The following is a 21,167-nucleotide window of genomic DNA, read 5'->3' as shown; positions in this document are numbered from 1 at the left end:
TTTCTGTTAAACGGTAAATTTGTTAAATTAACGTATTGAATACGATTGGCAACGTAAAGGAAGGATAAGACTTTGGTACCACGACAATAAAGACACCGTGTAGGACACACAGCAACCTAAAGACTTGTAATAATTCTGGGTGCGGTGTCCACCACGTCGACGTCGGGGACAAAGTCTCTGCCCTCTCCTTCTCCCCTGTGGTGTTGGTTGGTTGTGCCGTACGACGTCGTCTCCTCCCGTTAAAGTTAAACTGTCTCCCTCGTCTCCATTCTCGTCACTATCCCGATACGACCTTGTTCCGATCGCCCCATTCTCCACGGCCCACAGTCGCAATCCCTAAATCAGGTAATTCATCACCCTCTACATTGGGATCATATCTATTTCAATCTTGTTTCCCCCCGTATATTTATGGTCGAGATCAAAAATTTCTTCGTTTCTTTTTGACAATTTCGATTACAATTTTGGGTCGATCAGCATTTTTTTTGGCGAATTATGGGTTACGTGGGATCGTTTAGGTTTGTGCATGTTGTTTAATTAGTTCTTAATTTGTTTCAAGTTTTGAATTTGCATCGATTTTATCTGGGCATCAGTTGCTTTGATTGAATATTTACTTGAATTGGTTCAACTTGTTTTACCCAGCTTGAATTGTGGATTTGTTGCTTCAAAGCACTCGATTTGCATCTTTTTGCTTTGAGAATTTTCTTATTACTTTTGTTGCTCTCGGTTGAGACTTGAGCGCTATCGATTAGAAGAATTGGTGGAAGAATGTTCACGTAGTCCACTCAACTTACTTAGAATTAGGCAAATTAAGAGCTTAGTTATGGCCCACAGTAAACGAGACAAGCAGGATTTTTGTGATGAGTTGATGCAATGTACTTGTTAGCTGGTTTCCATCAATTTTTCTAAGCTAGAGGTCCTTTATATGGTGCTGTAGATTTTTGATCAAATTCTGGTAGAAAGTGTAATTGTTACCATTTTGGAAGTAGGCAATGTTCCTGATGTATGTTAATGTTTTGGGTTCGTCGTGGATATAGTAGTTTTTAGAGTCAGTAAGATTGGACTAAATATATAGAGATCTTATATGTGGAAGTTTATGCTCCAAAAGATGGTGGTGTAACTGTGTTCAGCTGGATATGCATTTCTGAGAAGTTTCTTGGTTTGCACTCGGTCAACACGGCACTTTTATTTTGCCAAAAAGCATTTAGTAGTTTGGGCTGAATTTATAGCTAGGTGACAATGCTTTGGTATTGATAGGTTTAAATTAATTGGAAATTAGCTGCAGGATTACATAGAGGAGAGGGAACTGTTGATTTTGATGCGAATTTATATTTGTTTCTTAAGTGCTTATCAACCAAACAAGTACTGCTCATGCTGTGTTACTCGTACCAAATAAATCCTCTGTCTTTTCAGCTTAAGGTCAAAGATATGGTGGGTTGGTAAAGTTCTTGGGGAAAACTAAAATTGTGCTAACCAGAAAGATGAAATATCCTTATGCGGTGCTATTCTAGATATAATCTCCTGCCCACGGTTAACCTTGTATTTTGCTTGTCATCTGATTTTTATAAGCCTATGCAAGGCCCAAATATATTTAAAGATATTGAGTTCATTTGTACAAAAGCAATCCCTGAGTACGTTATTGATGAGATAATTTGCCCTTTTTATTTCAGTACAATGGCATCTTCTTCGGACTCATGGATAAAGGAATATAACGAAGCAACAAAACTTGCTGATGATATCAGTGGTATGATATCCGAACTGAGTACATTGCCTGCAGGTCCTGACACCCAGCGTCATGTCTCTGCTATACGGCGGAAGATTACAATATTGGGGACTAGACTTGATAGCTTACAGTCCCTTCTGTCAAAACTCCCTGGAAAACAGCACATGTAAGTCATCATAGTTGACTTGTTTTAATGCATACACCAAACTGCTATTGGAACAAATATAGGAATTGAACAATGTTGTATGCTCTTCTTTCATTTCCGGTTTCTATTGGTCAATGTAGCATGTGATGGGGTTTATTCCCTAGTTATGAGTTCTTTGAGTATGTATTTCATGTGATCACCTTTTGTGATAAAAGCTCATGAAACTTTTGATCAAAATCAAACATATTTATTGTAAGATAGTCCATCATAATGTTAAAGATACTTCTGACTATCATTGTATGACATTTTTTATGCTGCCATTTTTGAAACTCAGATCAGAGAAGGAGATGAATCGTCGAAAGGATATGATAGGAAATTTAAGATCGAAAGTGAAGCAGATGGCTTCAACATTGACGTCCAACTCTTCCAACCGAGATAGCTTGCTGGGGTCAGAAATAAATAAAACTGATGCCATGGGAAGAACAGTTGGACTAGACAACTACGGCCTTGTTGGTTTGCAAAGACAAATTATGAAAGGCAAGCTCCTTATCCGGATCTAACTATTTGTTGTTCTGTAATATTTGCACAAGGTTTGATTTTCACAATATTGATCTTTACATGATGTTCCTATGAAGCAGAGCAAGATGAGGGGCTTGAGAAATTGGAGGAGACTGTAATAAGCACAAAACATATTGCATTGGCAGTCAATGAAGAACTTGACCTACACACTAGACTTATTGTATGTCCTTGCGTTCTAGTACTTGTGCTTTTGAATCTTCCATCTAAATAGTAATTACTTATTTATCTAAAATGTATTTGTACTCTCAGTATTACTTATTCTTTCTGGCCCATTGTGCAGGATGACTTGGATGATCATGTGGAAGTTACGGACTCTCGGCTACGGGTAATCATCTAACTCGTATTTTAAATTATTGTGGACCCTTGTTTAGCAAATGACTGTTGCACACGTCTTTTCTTCCCACCTGTTTTAATTCCCGGAGACAAAGAAAATCAACAGTGAAAAAAAGACTATTGTGTACCTTGACAAGCAAAGATGTGTCCCTGGTGGAAATTTTTTTAGAGCATCTTGTCGTTCATAAAATGCATTTTGATTAGTGTGGGCTGTAGTTAATTCTTTGCTTGGTATTTCTTAGGAAAAAATTATTACTAAAAGTAAGCACAATAGGAGGAAATATTAGATGCTGTCAAGTGAAGAAAATTATGTTACTTTAAAGATGTTAGGAATTGCTAGAGAGACTGAAGGAAAGTGATGGGATTTAAGTGATAAAATTCTTTATTCTTTTTTCATCTTTTGGACAGCCAGTGGTTCATGTTTTTACATATGTAACTCCAAACTGAGGGTTTTGGCTCGGATCGTGAGGAATAGCTTAGGCCCCATTTGGTATCCTACTTAAGAATAGGACTACAAAATTTGACTTTAAAAAAAAAAAAAATTCAAGTTTTGATTTAACTTTTTAAATTCAAAGAACCGTGTTTGGTAGGCAACTTCTCAAAAAATATCCTATTCAAAGACTTTGGGTGGTGTCTTACAGTGAAAAAAAGGCTTGCAGACGAACTAGAATCATATGAATTAGATTCCAGATTTGATTTGAGGTTTGGTGATGAAGCTTTTAGAGCGTGTTATAGTCTCTGTGGGGGTATTATATCGTGCCAAGGACTGTCGCTGAAGTTGATTGTTTTAATTTCTTTGCCTTCTTTCCTTAAGAACTGCGCTAGTTTAACGTGAACAAATATTAATCACATAATATTGTCTAACCGTTATTGCCAAAACAGCGGGTGCAGAAGAACTTGGCAGTTTTGAACAAGCGGACAAAGGGTGGTTGCTCTTGCATGTGCATGCTTTTATCTGTCGTCGGGATAGTAGTTCTGATTGCTGTGATTTTTTTGCTGATCAAATACTTGTAATCATGCCAACTATAAGTCTATACCGAGTCTCATGATTTCCAGTTTGTGTGTGTTCGATGTGGATTGCTGTCTTCGTTTTAATGATGTATTCGGCTTTCTTGGTTTTTTGGGTTTGTGAATTTGTGTGTTGTTGAAATAATTGTAAATTTTATTTATTGGCACGTATTAGTACCATCTTTGAATATTTTCTGTTTTTCATTGTTTGATACATCGTTCCTATCGGTTAATATGCATGAATGAATTTGGAAGCATGTTTTGAAAGACTTTGACATCAACTCAAAACAATCAGTCATTCGTAAGAGCAGCAGTTTTATAAAATTCCTTTGTCATTGGATGTTCTTCTTTTAGGCTCCGTTTGGTGGGTTGGATGAAATAGATTGTGATCAATTAAAATAGACTTGAGCTCAATATGTTGTTTGTTGTGCCAAAACGTGAGATGGACATGACAGAACATGATGGGGTTATGAATCCACAATAAAGTGGGTTATTTAACTTGTCCTTATACATGTATTACAAGTCTTGTCATACAAGTTTTTACCAATTCTAAGACCCAATTTCATTCAGTCCACTCAACGAGTCCTAATTATTTAATTAGAGGCCGGAACTCGACAACAATTTTATGGGAAAGAAAGGGAGTTGGTCTTCATTTTTATCTTCAATAATTTGGATCAAAGTTGAACATTCAGTACTACGGTCTGGTGGTATTTCTCTTCGTTTAGAAGTGAGAGGTCTTAGGTTCGAATCTCATGGATGACGAATTTGATACCAAATTAGACTGCTTATTGCGTGGCTTAGTTGAACTCCTGTTCCCTTAATGTAAAAATGTTGATGTACTCAAAAAAAGGTCGAACACTAACCCCTGGAAAAAATTTCACATCAAACGGTAATGGGAATGAACTCCACACAATTCTATACACTTTCATCACATATTTGTTTGTTTTTTATACAACGATTCATATCTGGTGATTTAACGTTAACGTTGGAAGATGAATGAATCGAAAACATGACCGCATGAGCAATGATCAATGCTCTCAAGGGCTTGAGTTACAAGCTACTGGCTTTTGTTCATGAGAGGCAAGAAGTGGCTAAGGAATTGACCAAGTGGGTATGGCATTTTTCCCTCGGTTACTGGAGTCGAATTCGCCGTCCTAACTCTCACAAGTGGAGAATGTACTTGAACTGTACTATTAGTGACATTTATCCCTTTCATTTAGTTCAAGGATACATATTTTTCCAATCTTGAAAAAATGTCTCAAATTCCAATACCTTAGGCCATCTCCAATGGAGAGGGCTAAGGGTCTAAAAGCCAAAAAATACTCTGATTTGTCAAAAAAACTCATCTCCAATTGATGACTAGAGTATAATTATATAAAGCCCACAAAGTTATTATTTGGGCAAAGGGCTATTAGGCAAACCAAATGCAGCCCTTTTCTTAGCCCCTTTTATTGGACCCAGCTTCTCAGCTCAATAATTGATTCAAACTCAATGACAAGATTTGAAAGTCTCTAACGGTAGTTTAATTAAATTAACCAATAAATTTAAAATATTAAGTTAAAACTAATAAATTATCGGGGATGCTATGTTTAGCACTTTTGGTTGGAGATGATATATGAATATGGTCTGACCCTGTTTATTTAAAAATAAATTTTTACAGAATTATAATTCTAGATAAAGTTATATCTAACCTTTTCAATTGGAGATAGCCTTACAATGAAGGCAAATTATAGGCCTCGTAGGCCAAACATTTGCAGTTTGGGCCATGCTGATTTGTAGGTACATGGCACAAAGCCCAGTAAGCAACCTCTTTCTTTCCTTTTGAACTGACAGCCATGGCTCTCTGACTTCATCACCGGTACTCGTCGTCCACCATTACAGTCAAACCTAAAGTCCGATTCCGTGCGATTTTCAGGTAAATTTCTTCTTCTCAAAACACTCTTTCTCTGCACAGGTTAAATTGCATGTATAATATATGTATATACCTATATTGCTCTTCATATGCAAATTTTGGGACTTTCTTTCTGCTTAATCTCGTTTCCCTGCAAAATTTGCTACAAAATTTCATACCCAATTGGCCAATTCCTTTGCGAATTAGGGTTTTTCTTGTTAATTTGGTAATTGCTTTACAGAACCAGTGGCGTTGGCCATTGATGCAAGAGGGTTTATGTAAGAATTAAGCGAAAAAAAATTGTCAAATCAAATAAAGATGAGTAATGTGCCGAAAGAAGCGATAGAAGTTGTAGCACAGAGCATTGGCATTTCCAATTTGTCCCCCGATGTCGCTCTTGCTCTTACCCCGGATGTTGAGTACCGGGTCCGAGAGATCATGCAGGTATTTGCTTTGTTAATGCTGTTACAGTAGCTTTGTGCTCAATTTTATTCAGTATAATTTGGCATTTGTGTGGTTGTAGATTGGTTCAACATTTGGTTTTCACAAAAATGAAAGAACTAACTTTAATTTACTTGTTGCATTTGGATGTATGAATTGGACATATCCGAGAGTGTTGAAGTGTAAATTCTTATCCTTCATTGCCAATTGTAACTCAAAAATATTATTTTACAAAATATCCCCTTAAATGTTTGGTTTTCTTATCGGTAAATAAGAGTTAAGGGAAAAATTTAATCTGTAAATAAGAGTCAAGGGAAAAGTTCAAGCCGAGAAGCAACTTCTTGTTTTCTTCTTTAAGGTAGATTATCGTTCAGTTAAGCAAATAATAGGTTTGAGTTCATTATGTGGTCTATGCGTTCCATTTATGCCAGTGAGGAAATAAATGCTTGTCATTTTATAATTGCAGGAGGCAATTAAATGCATGCGGCATTCGAGACGGACTATTCTGACTACAGATGATGTGGATAGTGCACTTAAATTAAGAAACGTGGACGTAAGCCGTAATTTATTTTCAGATATGAGTACCTTTGAGGAGGTGTTTTAATTTTGTGGTTTTCTTTATCTTGGAGAGTAAAGATTGCTTCCTTTCATTCTAAATGCTTTATAAATTGTCTCAGTTTTCTTTCTGTTAGTTTGCTTGCTTTTTTTTTTTTTTTTTTTTTTTCTTTTTTTTTGTCTTTTTGGAACTCTGTTAACGTTTAGTTAAATGCTTGGAGCATCTTTTTGTTGTATGATTAATACATTGTAGTATACACGTTAGAACTTATAATCTTTATGGTAAGACCTTGGGGATCTTTTATGGAATTAAGTCTGAACTCTATTGAACAGAAAAATGGAATTAAGTCTGAACCCTAAACAGAAAAATGCTTCCTGGACTCGTAAGATAAAGGAGATGGGAAAAGATTCTTAGAAGGATAAAAGTATTCAATACTCTAATAGGAATGAAATCTTGTGACAATCTCCTGGAAAGGGGCCTTCTTCGCCTTCTATCTACGCTGTGCAGGAAAGCCCCTAAACCATTTTATTTGCTTCCTAGCCTTGATATGAGAATGCAATGTGAGCACCTCTACAAGATAGACCCGATAGGTCCCATTTCTATTTGGTTCCCAAGAACGGGGGATTTTGTGACATTCCTGTGATAGGTCCCATTTGTTTCTCTTTGTGACTACTCAGCCCAAAGCCTTGAGTATTGTTCAAGGACGTGCTGCATGAGTTATTCAAAACCTTAATCCAATTATGAAATACCTTCTCTCCCACTTCACACCTCGGTACGCACTGTTCTTATATGTATATAGAAAGAGATGTGGGATCATTTTCGCAGAAAATGAAATTATAATAAATTTTGAGGGAGCGGATATGTTATGCAGTCTGATATAGTGTGGTAGGATCTATTAACTGATGGATAGAATGGTGCTCCACATGTCTAAGCCAACATTCCCTCCCCACCCACACCAAAAAAAAAAAAAAAAAAAACCCCTCCTCTTCCTCCTCCTTTTTTGGTTTGTTAGGGGTTTGTGTGTCTTTGAGCGTCTTAAAGTGTATCATGTTTGTCCCATGTGTGTGGATACTGTGCTGAAAAATAGGAATTTCTAAGGGGCAGTTTGATAACCATCTCATTTTCACCTTTTGTTTTCACTTTTTTGAAAACTGAACTCTTTTTAGGTAGTCAGTTTTCAATTTTTGTTTTCACAAAAAAAAAAAAAAAAAAAAAAAAAAAAAAAACTGATAACTACTTTCTTGAGTTTTCAGTGTATGGTTTTTAGTTTCCATTTTTTTTTAAAAAACAGAAAATAGTTACCAAACAAGATTTCAGTTTTAAGTTTTCAAAAAAGTGAAAACCAAGAACTGAAAGCGGAATGGTTATCAAACGGCCCTTAAGTTTGAAAAGGTTGTCCATTGCTTTTAGTTTCTGATTTTATTTGTTTAACTCATGTTCACCTTCTCAATAAACAAAGATAAAAATTTGTATGTCTTCTACATGCAATAGCCAATATATGGGTTTGCCTCTGGAGATCCTTTGAGATTCAAGAGAGCTGCTGGACATAAGGATTTGTTCTACATTGATGACAAGGATGTGGAATTTAAAGATGTAAGTGCTTGTTGATGACTTGAAATATAGGTTTTCTATGCGAAATATATCAATTACTTTCTTCTTATATTTTGCGTGATATTAAAGGTCATTGAAGCACCTTTACCAAGGGCACCACTTGATGTATCAATTACTGCTCACTGGCTGGCAATTGAAGGTGTTCAACCTGCAATTCCAGAAAATGCTTCTGTTGAAGGTAGCTGCTGAACTTATATACAAGATTTTCTTGGCTAATTTAGGTATCTAGTCTTTACCAAGGTTTTTCTCCTAGTCTACCATGCCGAGGCAGGCATCATATTTTGAATTATAATTTGCATATCCACTATGTAAACCCCTTATTTAATCACGTTCTGCTCTGATTAATGATGTATATTTCATTTCTAATAATTTGCTTAATCATTGTTCTGTTTTCCGAAGTATGACCAATTTTATTTGAAAGTTAACTTTACCATCAATACTAATTTGGATTGCCATAATGCTTTGCTTTGTAGCACTTGCAGCGTACTCTGATGTCAAAAAATCTGAATACAAGGAAGATGGACTTCCTGTAGAGATTAAATTGCCTGTTAAGCATGTATTGTCAAGGGAACTTCAGGTATTTTCTTTTTCCAAGTTCTTTGTGCACTTCACGTAAAATAATATCTAATGCCAATTTCCCTGTGGTTGCCTCTGCAGCTTTACTTTGAGAAGATTACAGAGCTTACTCGCAGGTCTAGTTCCACCCTCTTCAAAGAAGCATTAGTGAGCTTGGCAACAGATTCCGGACTCCATGCGTTGGTTCCATACTTCACATGCTTTGTTGCTGATGAGGTAGTGATTCTGGTGATATCTTAAATTGGGACTGATTGCTTTTTGTTATGCATTGTAAGTGACTTTTTCCTGCAATTGTCTCAGGTTACACGGAATTTGAATAATTTCCCTCTGCTATTTGCTTTGATGCGTCTTGTCCGGAGCCTTCTTCAAAATCCTCATATACATATTGAACCTTATGTAAGCAGTGCATTCTATCAACTGTTGAAGTACATAGATTTTGTAGCTATATAATCTTCAATCTGATATTTCAGAAGAATTTATAGTTTCTCCATCAGCTATTTAAAAGTTCCATTTCAAGTTAGGTTTTGTGTATCTAATTTTGTAATTTGTTCCAGCTACAACAATTGATGCCATCTGTTATTACCTGCCTTGTTGCAAAAAGATTAGGGAATAGATACACTGACAATCACTGGGAACTTAGAAACTTTACAGCAAACCTGGTGTCTTCAATTTGCAAAAGGTGAAGACTTTTTTTATTTATTTTTTGTTAAACCTATTTCTTTGTTTAAGGCATAGATACATGCAACAAGTATAGCAATGTTGTGCAATATATGCGTACCAAAAAGAAGAAAAAGTTGATTGTTAAATTTGATTTGGTTCATCATGTCTCATGCATTGGTCATTGGAAAATCTTGTTTATATTGTGTGAAGGTCATTCTTGTAACGTACAATTATATTTACGCATACTAAGCCAAAGGCTGGAACGTGTATATGGCATTATTGAATGGTTGTGTGATCTAAGTACACTGCAAGTGTATATTATAGTCAGGGCTCCTTTTACATAAATCAAGAACCATGTTCCAACTAACATAGGTGACTCAGTCTGCCAGATTTATAATTTTAGTAAAACTTAGTCTGACATTGTGACCAATTACCCTTTTTGAATAAATTGGCAACATACAGACTGTTTAAAAATAATGGGATACTGGATTATTTAAAATTCTAGCCTTATGTCAAGATATTTCTATATTTTATTAGCAGTGTGTTTTTGCAGATTTGGGCATGTTTATCACAATCTTCAACCACGTTTGACAAGGACTCTGCTTCATGCTTTCTTGGATCCAACAAAAGCATTATCTCAGCATTATGGTGCAATTCAAGGGCTAGCAGCTCTTGGTCCCACTGTGGTATGCTCTAGTGCATACTTTTATGTTACATGAATTTTCTAATAAGGCTGCAGTCTCTTGCGTGTTGGAAATATTTTCTAAGCACAGTTGCATTTAGTTTTAATTGTGGCTGCCTTCATGGCCTTGGTTTTTCTACTTTTCCTACTAGAAACATCTTTTGTGTTGGCTTTGAGAAAATTGAGATGCTTCTTAATGTTGGACAGGTTCGTCTACTCATACTTCCAAATCTTGATTCGTATATGCAACTTCTTGAGCCAGAAATGATACTTGAGAAGCAAAAGAATGAGTTAAAGAGGCAAGAAGCTTGGCGTGTCTATGGAGCTTTACTGGTTAGTTCATATTTCAATCTGAATTTTGTTGTTATGTGCATGGGTTTGCTATCAAATTGACTTTGACATGGTATGCCACTTCCAGAATGCTGCTGGCCAATGTATGCATGATCGGCTCAAGCTGTTCCATAGTCTGTTGTCTCCTCCAGCTCATGCCGTTTGGAAAAGGAATGGAAAGGTTGCAACAACAATGACAAGTACGCTTTCCTTAACTTCTTTAATTGCTATGGTATGTTCCCTGAACATACATTGATCCATTCATATTGCTCTGTGCGAGTGGTGTGATTTGCGTTCAGTATTCAGGGTAATGTGAATCATACACACATGTATATACATTATGTTGGAAAACTTAAGAAAGGGATGTAACTTCTTTCATAAGAGAAAGGATTGCATGTGGCCCAACTCAATGCAATCCTATTATCCAAACTGTTCACTTCTTAGGTACCTACTTGAGGATTGTCTTTACAAAATAACAGCTAAATAAGGAATCAGGTAGTCATCTAAATGTGATAAGCATATGGACAAACACAGTATTCCTATTTGAGGATTGTCTTTACAAAACAACAGCTAAATGAGAAATCAGGTAGTAATCTAACTTTGATAAATATATGGACAAACATAGTATTCGTGATAACCACTAAATAATCATGATGATAATCCAACTACAGTGGAATTTGTGGCTGTATTAAAAGATACTAAAGATAGTATAATGAGCCATAGAGTAGCTAGTAATTGTCTCCCTTTGGAAGATGGTTGAGTGTGAGACAAGGTGATGCATGTATGTGCTATGATATACTGTATGTAAATCCACCCACTTAATGAGGCTGATATCTCATACCAAGCAGAATTGGAATAGATGTGTTTTGTGCCAAGTTTGTTGAAAAACGATGCATGGCCTATAACTGTGGAGATCAGATATTGGCTTTTAATATAATTCTGACAGAATCATTGTTGTCCATGCTTCTGTAATGTAAGTTGCAAGTGATGGATTTTTGATATAGCATTAGTTTTAGATGGTCATTGTCAGTGTTTGCTTCTGTTTGTCACTAAATTCGGTGTGTGGTTGTAGAACTGACAGGAAATAAAGTGATAATGGAAACTTCAGAATGGTATGAATTATACTGGCCTATTGAATGGTTTTGGGTGTTAGAAATGTTGTCCTGTATAGTGTTTGTTGTTTCAATCTTTCAAGGAACATGGTAAGGGTGAAATTATACTGTAAATCTGGTTCAATACTTGATTCTTCTTAATTGCCTCTTTAAGTTTCTCCCTCCGTGCACATGCATACTGGCCTCGGGATATGCGTTTGCATGGGTCAAACGTATGCAACTATAATACAGCTAACCAAAAATATTTTCTTTGTAAGACCAATCTGCTTAGAGCTGTAAAAATTTATGCAAAACACATGTTTCTTCCCTTCACATGGTAGCTTTAGCCTCGAGAGAACATGGTTTGAAGATGGTGACAAGTTTGTTTACCTCAATTAAGTTGAATATGTACTTTTTCCCATATCATCCTTGTGCTTAACCTCCTGTTCAATCTAGATAAACGCAAAGCAAGCACAGACAACATGATGCAACAACCACCACTCAAAAAACTAGCTACTGATGGTGCGGTGGGAGCAATGCCAATGAACTCCATGCAAGTTGACATGCAAGGAGCTGCAGGTGGATTCTCCACATCTGTATCGATGTCCCACCAGTTACCAAAGGAACACATGTTAGGAAGGGAGGTCAGTGGGAAAATGGTAAAGGGGTCAACAGTTCTTGCTCAGGCGTGGAAAGAGGAGACAGACGCAGGACATCTAATGGCATCGTTGTTCGAATATTTTGGGGAAAGCGTGTTCTCCTTTACACCCAAACCAGAGTTGTCTTTCTTCTTGTGATTAATTTATTGTCATTGGTATTAAGAATGTGTGAATCATTTTTTTTAACTCTGATTCTTGTGTTGTAGTTAAGAGTCCTGTAGGTTATCCATTTGTATGCATACAGAAGTTTTTCGGGTAATCTCAGGCCCTTAAGTAATAGACAGATTATACTTGCAGAACTTGCTTGAAACTTTGGCACCGTTCGTTTGAAGTGATGCTGACCCGAGAAGCGCGTGATTGACGGTAGAGATGTGTCCACAGAGAATCACAATCATAAAAGGAAAATACAAAAAAGTAGCATAGAACTGCTGTTTTTAGCATGAAGGTTATGTGCTCTTGGATGGTGGTGTTTTTAACGTTCCTTCTGTCTTGCTCCCTTCCCCCCTTATTTCCTGGAATTCTACTTAATAATTTAATGGTGGTTATTGAAAACGCCTTTTGCTGAAAACACCTTCATATACTTTGAATTCGTGTATTATCTACTAACCAAAGCAAGCAAAGAAGAATCGAGGGTCATACATAAATAGAGGTGTGCGAAAATTACTTCCCCTAACCAAAATCACTCATCCAACGTAATCATAACGCGTAAGCCAAGTTTTACTTAAAACTTCGTGTTGCTTTGCTCTCAACAGAAACGTTTAACAAATGAAGTGAGGGTCAGAGGAATATGTCCGTGCGAGTCATTTCTGTACGATTTCTAACGCTGCTGTCGAGAGTCATCGTCATGTTTTCAATACTTTTTGACAATTTGGTGAAGCCAAAGTTTGCGTTGCTCCCATACAAGTATGTTTGGTTTGGCTTGGAACGTTATCCTTGTTGTTGCTTGTTCGTTTATGACTTTATATGGAATTGGAGATGCAGTTATGTGTTTGTCCCTGAATTCCAATTTCCAATTAGACCTAGAGAGTGGATTTTACACCAACCTTCCAATTAGGGAAAACTAATCAAAACACCCAAAATTATACACTTTTAATCATCACAACATGAAAGTTTTATACGATACTCAAAATACCCATCAGGACCATCAAATCACCAGACAAAAACATAAAGTTAAAATCTTCCCCGCACTAAAGAAAGTGGTCCAAGAAGACAAACAAAAGTTAACATGCAGCGAGTGTGGTCCATAACAAAGCAGAATGCACCAGAATAAAGAAATTTCACTGTTGGCAGAAAGCTTCAAAAACAGCGAAATTAAAAAACAATGACATCGATAGTTACTTTCAGAAATAGTTGTAAATAATTGTATACTTTTTGAAAAGTAATTTGTAGCTTAGCAGGCCAATTTAATTTTGTGTATACAAGTAAGCCTTCTCTCCTTCATTTGATACCACCACAACACCTCAACCTGCATGTGAAGAAGCATACAGAGCAAACATCCCAAGTTTCTTAGCATCATTTCCATCTTTTGTAAACACTTGTTGTAAGTATTTTCCTTTGTAATCTTTTGTATATCAATAAAACGGCAAGTTTACATATGCAAGCAATTTTCCAATCTTAAGTTTGTTTTTTTTGTTCTTTCTTTCCAGTCTTATGTCATTCGTTCGTCAAGAGTTATATCTATAGAGAATCACAATCCTCCGACACAAGATTCGCAAAATTATTTTTGTAGACATGAATTTAGCTGATATGCTCTTCAATGGTGGCTTTAATATGGTTTATATCAACACTCTGGCTGGCTTTTTACGCAAAAATGTTCTGTTTTCTGGATGGTTTGATAATCCACACAAGATTTGTGGCTCAAAATCAGTTCTGTTTTCTGGATGGTTTGATAATCCACACAAGATTTGTGGCTCAAAATCAATGATTTTGAGCCGCTTACCTTTGCACCTGAAACGTGAGTTCAAATCTCCCTTCCTGGATATCGCTTGTATTAAATAAATAAATAAAATACAAAAACCGGTGGTATGCATCTGCACAGAAATCCACATTGGGATCAAAACTCAAGCTTCAATCTTTTTATTTTTGTTTACAAATATAAAATATCCCCGATAACTTTTCTTCACATTTTCATGAGAAAAAAACGATTGAAACGTGTGATGTGTTTACGTATATTTGAGAGACCACTGATATAGCCATCTCGAGTTCGTGTTTCTTGAAATTTTGTTACAAAACGCAGTGAAAGTAAAAGGTGGGAGGTGAAATAGATAAAAGGATTTGACTGAAAATAGTGACATGAAATCTCATAGATTGGAGCTTCAGTATCATTACATGGAAAAATGCACAAGAGACTCAGAAAAATACAACCTGAACTAAAAGAAAAGCTTTCTCGGAGACGGTTTTGATGAAATGGTGGAGGGCGAGGTTGAGGACTTTAGGGGAAGGGGAATCCCTCTGCTTTCTTGACCCCCTGCAACCTTGTCAAGCAGCTTTGCTGCCTTGGGGTCTGTTAGTAGCGTCTTCTGAAATGACTGCGAAAAGCCTGTTGCAATAATAGTCACATGAAGCTCTCCGTTGTAGCGATCATCCACAACAGCCCCAAATATTATGTTAGCAGAAGGATCTGCCAAACTCGTCACGACCTGAAAATTTACAATAGTTTGCAGACTTCATTAGGCCAAGGAAAGGAGCAAAGAAAAAAGGGCTACCAGCACCAACCACAAGCAATAATTTACGACTTCCCCCTCATCTTCGAAAATGAAAATGTAGAGGTAGGAGAATTGATTCCCACTATGGTGAATGGATGAATTAAATCCTGAGGAGCTGGTTCAAGTTCACTAAGGTTACTTTTTCCCTCGTTCCATACAACTGAAGAGACCACTTTTCAATATAGTCGATGCTCTCATTAGATTAATATGGAAGCAGAAAATTTTCAGGGTCCCTTTCTTCGTTCAAGATTAAAGCATAAAACCCCGTAATGTTACCTGAGACACTCTGTTGACTTCCTGCAGGGTTATGTCCTTTCCACCTGTGATATTATACACAACGCCAGTAGCTGATTGAATTGAAGATCCAATCAGAGGAGCCAAAGTCGCCTGTTCAGCTGCTTCTTCTGCACGGTTTTTGCTCGAGGAAACACCTACTCCGAGCATTGCAGTTCCTGAGTTTTTCATGACTGCCTTTACATCTGCAAAATCCACATTTACCAGTCCGGGTATCTACATATAAAGGAAACAGCACTTTAATTTGCCTGAGATTATCAGAAAAAATATTGCAGTACTATAATTTGATTCAGTAGAAAGAGAATCAGATTATTCTGAGAAACGGATTAGTTTCAGCATCTTGGTCTTTCTGTATTCGCAAATTATCATGTACTTCACCAATGATAACCTAATTTACAATAGTGCAAGGCTATAAATCAAAATAGTTCTCAATATTTGAACTCTTATTTCAGCATCTCAAGATAGTACTTACTGTAATTATGTCAGAAATTCCTTGCACTCCCTGACGTAAAACATCATCAGCAAGAAGGAAAGCATCTTGAAGGGGTGTCTGCTCATCAGCAATATCAAGGAGGCGATCGTTCGGTATCACTATTAGAGTGTCAACATTTTTCTGCAACTTTTCAATGGCCTCGAATGCCTGGAAGAAGCCAATGAATGCATGTAAGATTACTCCCAGTCCACATACTGCTCAGAAGAAAACTCAATGATAACCGAATAAATTCTAGTTTTACTTTTGATTATGTAGACTAATAAATTTTCAATTATGGTTCAAAGCTGGGGAACTTGGAAATTATTTTGTTGGACCTAGGGCTCACCACCAGCAACAGAAGTACTAGGGTCACTTCAATTTCGGTTAATTTTAAATTGGTCAAAATGTTATGATGATCTTTCGATTTTTTTCATATGCTATGTCCTAAATAAATGACTGCAGCCAATGTAAAATGCAGTCTCATAAAGCAGTAATACAGAAGACAACATTCCAAACCACATAACAGTTAACTAACAAGATGTGAACGGTAAGTAGTAACTAATAAGCTCATGGTATCATTCAATTGTCTTAAGCATACTTGGGAAGGAAGCATTTGTTTTTATATTAATTCAGGAAAAGTGCACAAAACAATTATTGACAGAGATCCATTTATGCAGCTACAAAAATTCAAGATATAAATGAGGACCAAATTGACACCTGCCTGCAAAGATCTTTTACGCCCTTCAAAGCTGAAGGGGTAGGTAACCACACCAACAGTCAAATAACCTGCCTCTTTGGATATCTGTGCAACAATAGGGGCAGCACCAGACCCTGTTCCTCCACCCATCCCAGCTGTTACAAAGACAAGATCTGAGCCCTTTAGAGCATTTGAAATAGCTTCTTTTGATTCCTCAGCCGCTTGCTCCCCCAAAAGCGGATTCCCACCAGTACCTGCATCTCTGTCAAATCCATTAAAATCATAGGCCTCATAGAGAATATAACAAGTCCTCATCAGTGATACCATTAACCCCAACATTTATAGGTGTAAATACTAAATGTGATACTACACTACAGTATATAAATACATACATCATGCACCGATATAGATGTACACAGACCACAAAACTACGGAGATTTTCCCAGATCGAAAAGAGGGTGCCTGACCTAGTCCACGAGTCAAAAGCTCCCCAATTTGAAGCGGGTACTCAGCAGCAGACTGCAAGAGTGCCTGAGCATCCGTGTTTATGGCGTAGAAATCAACACCCTAATGTCAACAGAAGTAGCACACTTTCAGTAACCAATTAATTGCAAGTAATTGTCAAAGCATTGCTAGTAATACATTCAGAAAAATTCCTTTTGTAAGTGTAAATCGCCAATTTTCACCGGCTTACTAAAGTTGGTCTACTCAGTAAAATCACAATTGGCAACTAAAATCACAATTGGCTTTGTAAAGTAAACACAATTATAACACATTGCAAAAAAGACCCAAGAATAAATATACATGTTAATGAACATATTTATGCAGATTTACAACTGGGATTCAAATAAAAAACCCAATTACAGTCTCAGAGACAGAGAGAGAGAAAGAGAGAGAGAGAGAGAGAACCCACATGTAAACCGCTGCCAATCATGCGATTAACGGCATTGTTGCCACCTCCGCCGACCCCAACGACCTTAATCTTGGCCGATTCCGTGGGCACAAAGGAACAGCTGACGACCCCAAAACGGGAACGCTTCCGTGGGCTACTTCTCTTGCCGCTCAGAGGAATGCATGTTCCGAGGGAAGGCAGTGCCTTGTGGTGGTGAAATGCTGCGGCAATTGAGGACGACGTCGTCGAGATTAGGTCGTTCGGGCTTGTCCATGCAGCCATCGTCGTTTTTCCGTTTGCTTCTCAGTGTCTCACCGTCTCACAGATTTACACAAATGGAGGTTGGGGTTTTTAGGGTTTTACAAAATTAGAAAGGTTTTTTTTATTAATATCCCACTATTTGTTGAACAAGTATATTTATTGTTAGATAACTTATATAAAATGGCTATTTAAATCTTAAAAAGTAAAGAAAAACAATTATTTTCTTACTACGCCTCAAATCATTTAAAACGATCCTAACCTCCCGTAAATTATATATAATTTTATATGCACTTGCACTCACAATGTCTTGTGATTATGGCTTTTATATATATATATAATGTTAAGGATTCTGCAACATAAGAGATAAAGTACTCTGAAATATTCATATCTTCTTTGAGATAGTGTAGTATTATTTTTTTTCTTTTGCTAAAAATTTTTCAAGCATGTTTGCCGTTTATTTTTTTAGGATGGTTTGTGGTGCAATTTTGCAGAACAGAGAATCTGCATGGACACAGCAATAGCACAATGAACTAGCCCTTTCATGATTTTTTATTTCAGAAAAGCTAGCAAAGTAGCCATTTCTGAGTTTAAAATCAAATTCACATCTAAAGCCTAATTCCCCTAAATTGACAAAAACCTTGAAGCAGTAGAACCATGCGCACTGTTTGCGTACCTGGGTTTAAATTTATTTTTTGGATAAGATGAAGACTTGAGGTAGATTTTGGTGTGGGGTGTGCGGGTAGTTTTGATTAGTAAGAGAGGTGTATTAACATATTTTTTAGTTTAAAAAATAAATGTGGGGTGTTTTAAATATACGAGGTGTATTCAACAATATTTGAAATGCTAATAAAACAACCAAAACGAATTTAAACCACATTAAAAAAACTTGCTCAAACTTGTTCCATTTACTTCGCATTTATCCGTTTTTGAATATCTTGACATTGAAAAATGAATGAGGGTACATATAACATTTAACATGACGTAATGTAGAGCAACAATGCCAAACGAATTCGACGTTTACACTCCAACATTTACATACAAATCCAACACCAGAAGAGACTAAAAACAATCAATTCGACTAAAACTTGATGTTCTCTGGAGACAATCCATCATCCAAGTGCGAAGTAACCAAATGAGGCGATATATGCTTTTCGAACAGCAACTTCACTCTCCTTCATTTAGAATAGGGACTATGAGTGGTTTCATTTGTGCAAGATATACAATTGCCCACCTAACAATGCCAAAGATTACAAATATATGATGTCAGGTTGAGTGAAAGGGTAGAAAATTAAATAACCGAATGCAATCTCTCGAGCTACACAGTAAGCCAAAAGGAAAATTTGATTGATATCATCGAGGAAACTTCATCCCATGAGAATTACACACAGAAATCATATCAAAGTTTAGAAAACGTAAACTCAATGGGCACCAATTCATCTAGTCTTTATATCTTTATAGCAAGGCAGGAGTACAAGAAGGTTGACTCAAATAGGCATTAACTTATCATGCACAATGAGTCGATCACAAACTCTTCCTACGCTATCACTGCACCACATTACCGTCACCATTTTGCAGCCAACCTAACCAAGGAATAAAGGAGGGGTTTTTTTGTTCATTTCAATTGGAAAGATGATAGGCAGCACAAGTACACTACCATGATGGGACACGTTGTCACTAGTGTGGGTGGATTGGCTGTTGCAATGAGTGAATGAACATACAGGCTAAGTTCTAAAGCCCCTCTAAGGAGGATTTTCTGTCTGAGGCATCCAATCAATGAGCTACACAACAATATTCTCATTTTCCCCCCAATCCAGACGACTTAGTGCAGAATTTATGTTGACGACCAAATGGAAATAACTCTCTCGTCGAGCATAACTGGTTGTTCTGGATCTAGAGTCTGGACCAAAAATCTTACGTCTCACTAACTACTGAATTATCAAAAACCTTGCTACTGATGATGAAGAAATATATATATACGATAATATGTTACAGAAGAACTTACATCATCCAACAACAGATCGTTGCTGTAATAACCAATGTTAGATGGAACCTGCGTAAGAATATAGCATTCAGTATTTTGCACAAACAAGCATGATTTTATATCAACAGAAACCGCAAGGAATTTTCTCAAACCACTCTTTATTTTAAATGACGGCATCATATTCGTAAGCAGGCAAAACATAAAGACTCAATTAAACTGTGAAAGACAAATATTAAGCAATTCTTTTCGCAAAGAAATAGTAAAGACTCCTTATCCTTATAAATGCTATCATTTTAAACAACATTGGATAACAAAGAACTAACAATCCGAGGCCAGGGGTCGTGAAGGCCCACACGTCAGTAGCTTAACTCTAAAGATGATCCCAGGTGGAATACAGTTTCTGCGTCACATTTACACACGAACCGGTTACTTCCATGACTGAAAGTCTTAGTAAACACATATAAACCATTGAGACTAGACTACCCAATGATACTCAAAAATTAGCAAAAAACCAACTAAACAAATTTAACCAGTTTTCATACAAGTTCGCCAGCATCGAAAAGCTTGGATCTTTGCATTACGAGATGTGCATAGCTCTCCAACATCAGATGTCAAAATGAATGAGCAGTGACATAACCAATTAACTTGTAGAATAGTACTTGTAAGCAAATTTACATGAGTAAAAATTGCTTAGCTCCCAAATACCAAATACAAAACATTCCTTAGGATCTGTGTGATCATATACCTAATAAATTCAGTGGCTAGATACATTTTGGTAAACAAAGAAAAAAAAAGACCCAACATTTTAAGGGATATAGAGAGCAAAAAGGTGAAATTGGATGATGAGGAAACTTACAAATTAGCAGAGGGTCCTCTGTTGCAGCAAATTCTGGTACATAAGGACGCAATAATCCCAATCACAATGAAAATTAGGGTCGTAACTAAGAACCCCATGTTGGATTTCTCTTCGATCTTGATCCCCACAACCACAAAAGTTCAATTTCTGCAATACAAGATTGAAACAACAAGGAATTCGAACGTGATTTAGGGTTTAATAATTGTAAAGGTTAATTTAGATAAACAGGAAAAAAATAAAGGCCAATGATTCAGCTTGAAAAAAGAAAATGGAAACCTACGGGGCTGTTTGGTTGCCGAGAAAATGTGGAAAAATAAATCAACGGATAGAAAATATTGGGATCTTAAAGTCGATTTTGATGAATTGGGAACGCTATCATTTGGAGGAAAACGAACACGGACCTTGAGACCCAAAAAAAAAGAAAAAAGAACTCGGAGGTTTGAGCCCAAATATAACTCGGGCTAAAAAGTAGTCCATTTTTAAATGGGCTTTGTGAACCCTCCGATATGGCCATGCTCCCAAGTTTTTTGTTTGTGTTTGGGTAAAGTACAAAAAATTACCTCAATTATTGGTATCACGACATTTTCATATCTCGTCTTTTTAAAATGACAATGTCATATCTTATCTTACGAATTTGTGCCAATGTCATACATCTGTCAGTTTTTCTGTTAATTTTTCTGTTAAGTGTTGATGTGGCTAGATATTGGGGCCACTCACTAATCCAACT

General features: G+C 36.7%; 4 protein-coding genes across 5 annotated transcripts; 2 read left to right on the top strand and 2 right to left on the bottom strand.

The window, feature by feature from the left end:
• Nucleotides 1-111: 111 nt before the first annotated feature.
• LOC137715219 (syntaxin-52-like) lies at nt 112-3,975 on the top strand. 2 transcript variants are annotated; one of them, XM_068454466.1, is made up of 6 exons: nt 112-345; nt 1,668-1,886; nt 2,200-2,402; nt 2,504-2,604; nt 2,725-2,769; nt 3,660-3,975. In XM_068454466.1, exons 2-6 carry the CDS (start codon nt 1,672-1,674, stop codon nt 3,789-3,791), a joined length of 696 nt encoding a protein of 231 aa, XP_068310567.1. In that variant the 5' UTR covers nt 112-345; nt 1,668-1,671; the 3' UTR covers nt 3,792-3,975. The 2 variants fall into 2 exon arrangements, with proteins under 2 accessions (XP_068310567.1, XP_068310566.1); XM_068454465.1 differs by lacking the exon at nt 112-345 and adding an exon at nt 369-515.
• Nucleotides 3,976-5,563: 1,588 nt separating this feature from the next.
• On the top strand, nt 5,564-12,932 carry LOC137716064 (transcription initiation factor TFIID subunit 6-like). Its single transcript, XM_068455457.1, has 13 exons — nt 5,564-5,700; nt 5,918-6,120; nt 6,584-6,670; nt 8,165-8,266; nt 8,354-8,462; nt 8,758-8,861; nt 8,942-9,076; nt 9,161-9,256; nt 9,415-9,539; nt 10,074-10,206; nt 10,410-10,535; nt 10,621-10,732; nt 12,080-12,932. Exons 2-13 carry the CDS (start codon nt 5,995-5,997, stop codon nt 12,418-12,420), a joined length of 1,596 nt encoding a protein of 531 aa, XP_068311558.1. The 5' UTR covers nt 5,564-5,700; nt 5,918-5,994; the 3' UTR covers nt 12,421-12,932.
• Nucleotides 12,933-14,570: 1,638 nt separating this feature from the next.
• On the bottom strand, nt 14,571-17,716 carry LOC137715822 (cell division protein FtsZ homolog 1, chloroplastic-like). The gene is made up of 6 exons (XM_068455168.1): nt 17,364-17,716; nt 16,918-17,017; nt 16,475-16,704; nt 15,754-15,921; nt 15,264-15,497; nt 14,571-14,921 (listed from the first exon to the last, which is right to left on the bottom strand). Exons 1-6 carry the CDS (start codon nt 17,622-17,624, stop codon nt 14,652-14,654), a joined length of 1,263 nt encoding a protein of 420 aa, XP_068311269.1. The 5' UTR covers nt 17,625-17,716; the 3' UTR covers nt 14,571-14,651.
• Nucleotides 17,717-18,489: 773 nt separating this feature from the next.
• LOC137715913 (V-type proton ATPase subunit e1) lies at nt 18,490-20,821 on the bottom strand. The gene is made up of 4 exons (XM_068455274.1): nt 20,721-20,821; nt 20,441-20,587; nt 19,606-19,653; nt 18,490-18,834 (listed from the first exon to the last, which is right to left on the bottom strand). The coding sequence occupies exons 2-4, from the start codon at nt 20,536-20,538 to the stop codon at nt 18,768-18,770; spliced, it is 213 nt and encodes a 70-aa protein (XP_068311375.1). The 5' UTR covers nt 20,539-20,587; nt 20,721-20,821; the 3' UTR covers nt 18,490-18,767.
• Between the last annotated feature and the right edge of the window lie 346 nt (nt 20,822-21,167).

The sequence above is a fragment of the Pyrus communis genome, chromosome 14 (assembly GCF_963583255.1).
Source record: "Pyrus communis chromosome 14, drPyrComm1.1, whole genome shotgun sequence".
NCBI classification, from domain to species: Eukaryota; Viridiplantae; Streptophyta; class Magnoliopsida; order Rosales; family Rosaceae; genus Pyrus; species Pyrus communis.
This window is presented reverse-complemented; position numbering and strand designations above follow the sequence as displayed.

Excerpts from the sequence above, each read along its gene's own strand:
- LOC137715219 (XM_068454465.1), top strand. The coding sequence starts at position 493 with ATGGGTTACGTGGGATCGTTTAG. Across the intron at positions 1,887-2,199 it reads CTCCCTGGAAAACAGCACAT|ATCAGAGAAGGAGATGAATC; the intron begins GTAAGTCATCAT and ends TTTGAAACTCAG. Across the intron at positions 2,770-3,659 it reads TTACGGACTCTCGGCTACGG|CGGGTGCAGAAGAACTTGGC; the intron begins GTAATCATCTAA and ends TTGCCAAAACAG.
- LOC137716064 (XM_068455457.1), top strand. The coding sequence starts at position 5,995 with ATGAGTAATGTGCCGAAAGAAGCGATAGAAGTTGTAGCACAGAGCATT. Across the intron at positions 6,671-8,164 it reads TTAAATTAAGAAACGTGGAC|CCAATATATGGGTTTGCCTC; the intron begins GTAAGCCGTAAT and ends TACATGCAATAG. Across the intron at positions 10,733-12,079 it reads GGTTGCAACAACAATGACAA|ATAAACGCAAAGCAAGCACA; the intron begins GTACGCTTTCCT and ends TGTTCAATCTAG.
- LOC137715822 (XM_068455168.1), bottom strand. The coding sequence starts at position 17,624 with ATGGCTGCATGGACAAGCCCGAACGACCTAATCTCGACGACGTCGTCC. Across the intron at positions 16,705-16,917 it reads GCTTTTGACTCGTGGACTAG|GTACTGGTGGGAATCCGCTT; the intron begins GTCAGGCACCCT and ends ACAGAGATGCAG. Across the intron at positions 15,922-16,474 it reads GGCGTAAAAGATCTTTGCAG|GCATTCGAGGCCATTGAAAA; the intron begins GCAGGTGTCAAT and ends GGCTTCTTCCAG.
- LOC137715913 (XM_068455274.1), bottom strand. The coding sequence starts at position 20,538 with ATGGGGTTCTTAGTTACGACCCTAATTTTCATTGTGATTGGGATTATT. Across the intron at positions 19,654-20,440 it reads AGAGGACCCTCTGCTAATTT|GTTCCATCTAACATTGGTTA; the intron begins GTAAGTTTCCTC and ends ATTCTTACGCAG. Across the intron at positions 18,835-19,605 it reads ACGATCTGTTGTTGGATGAT|GTGGGCAATTGTATATCTTG; the intron begins GTAAGTTCTTCT and ends TGGCATTGTTAG.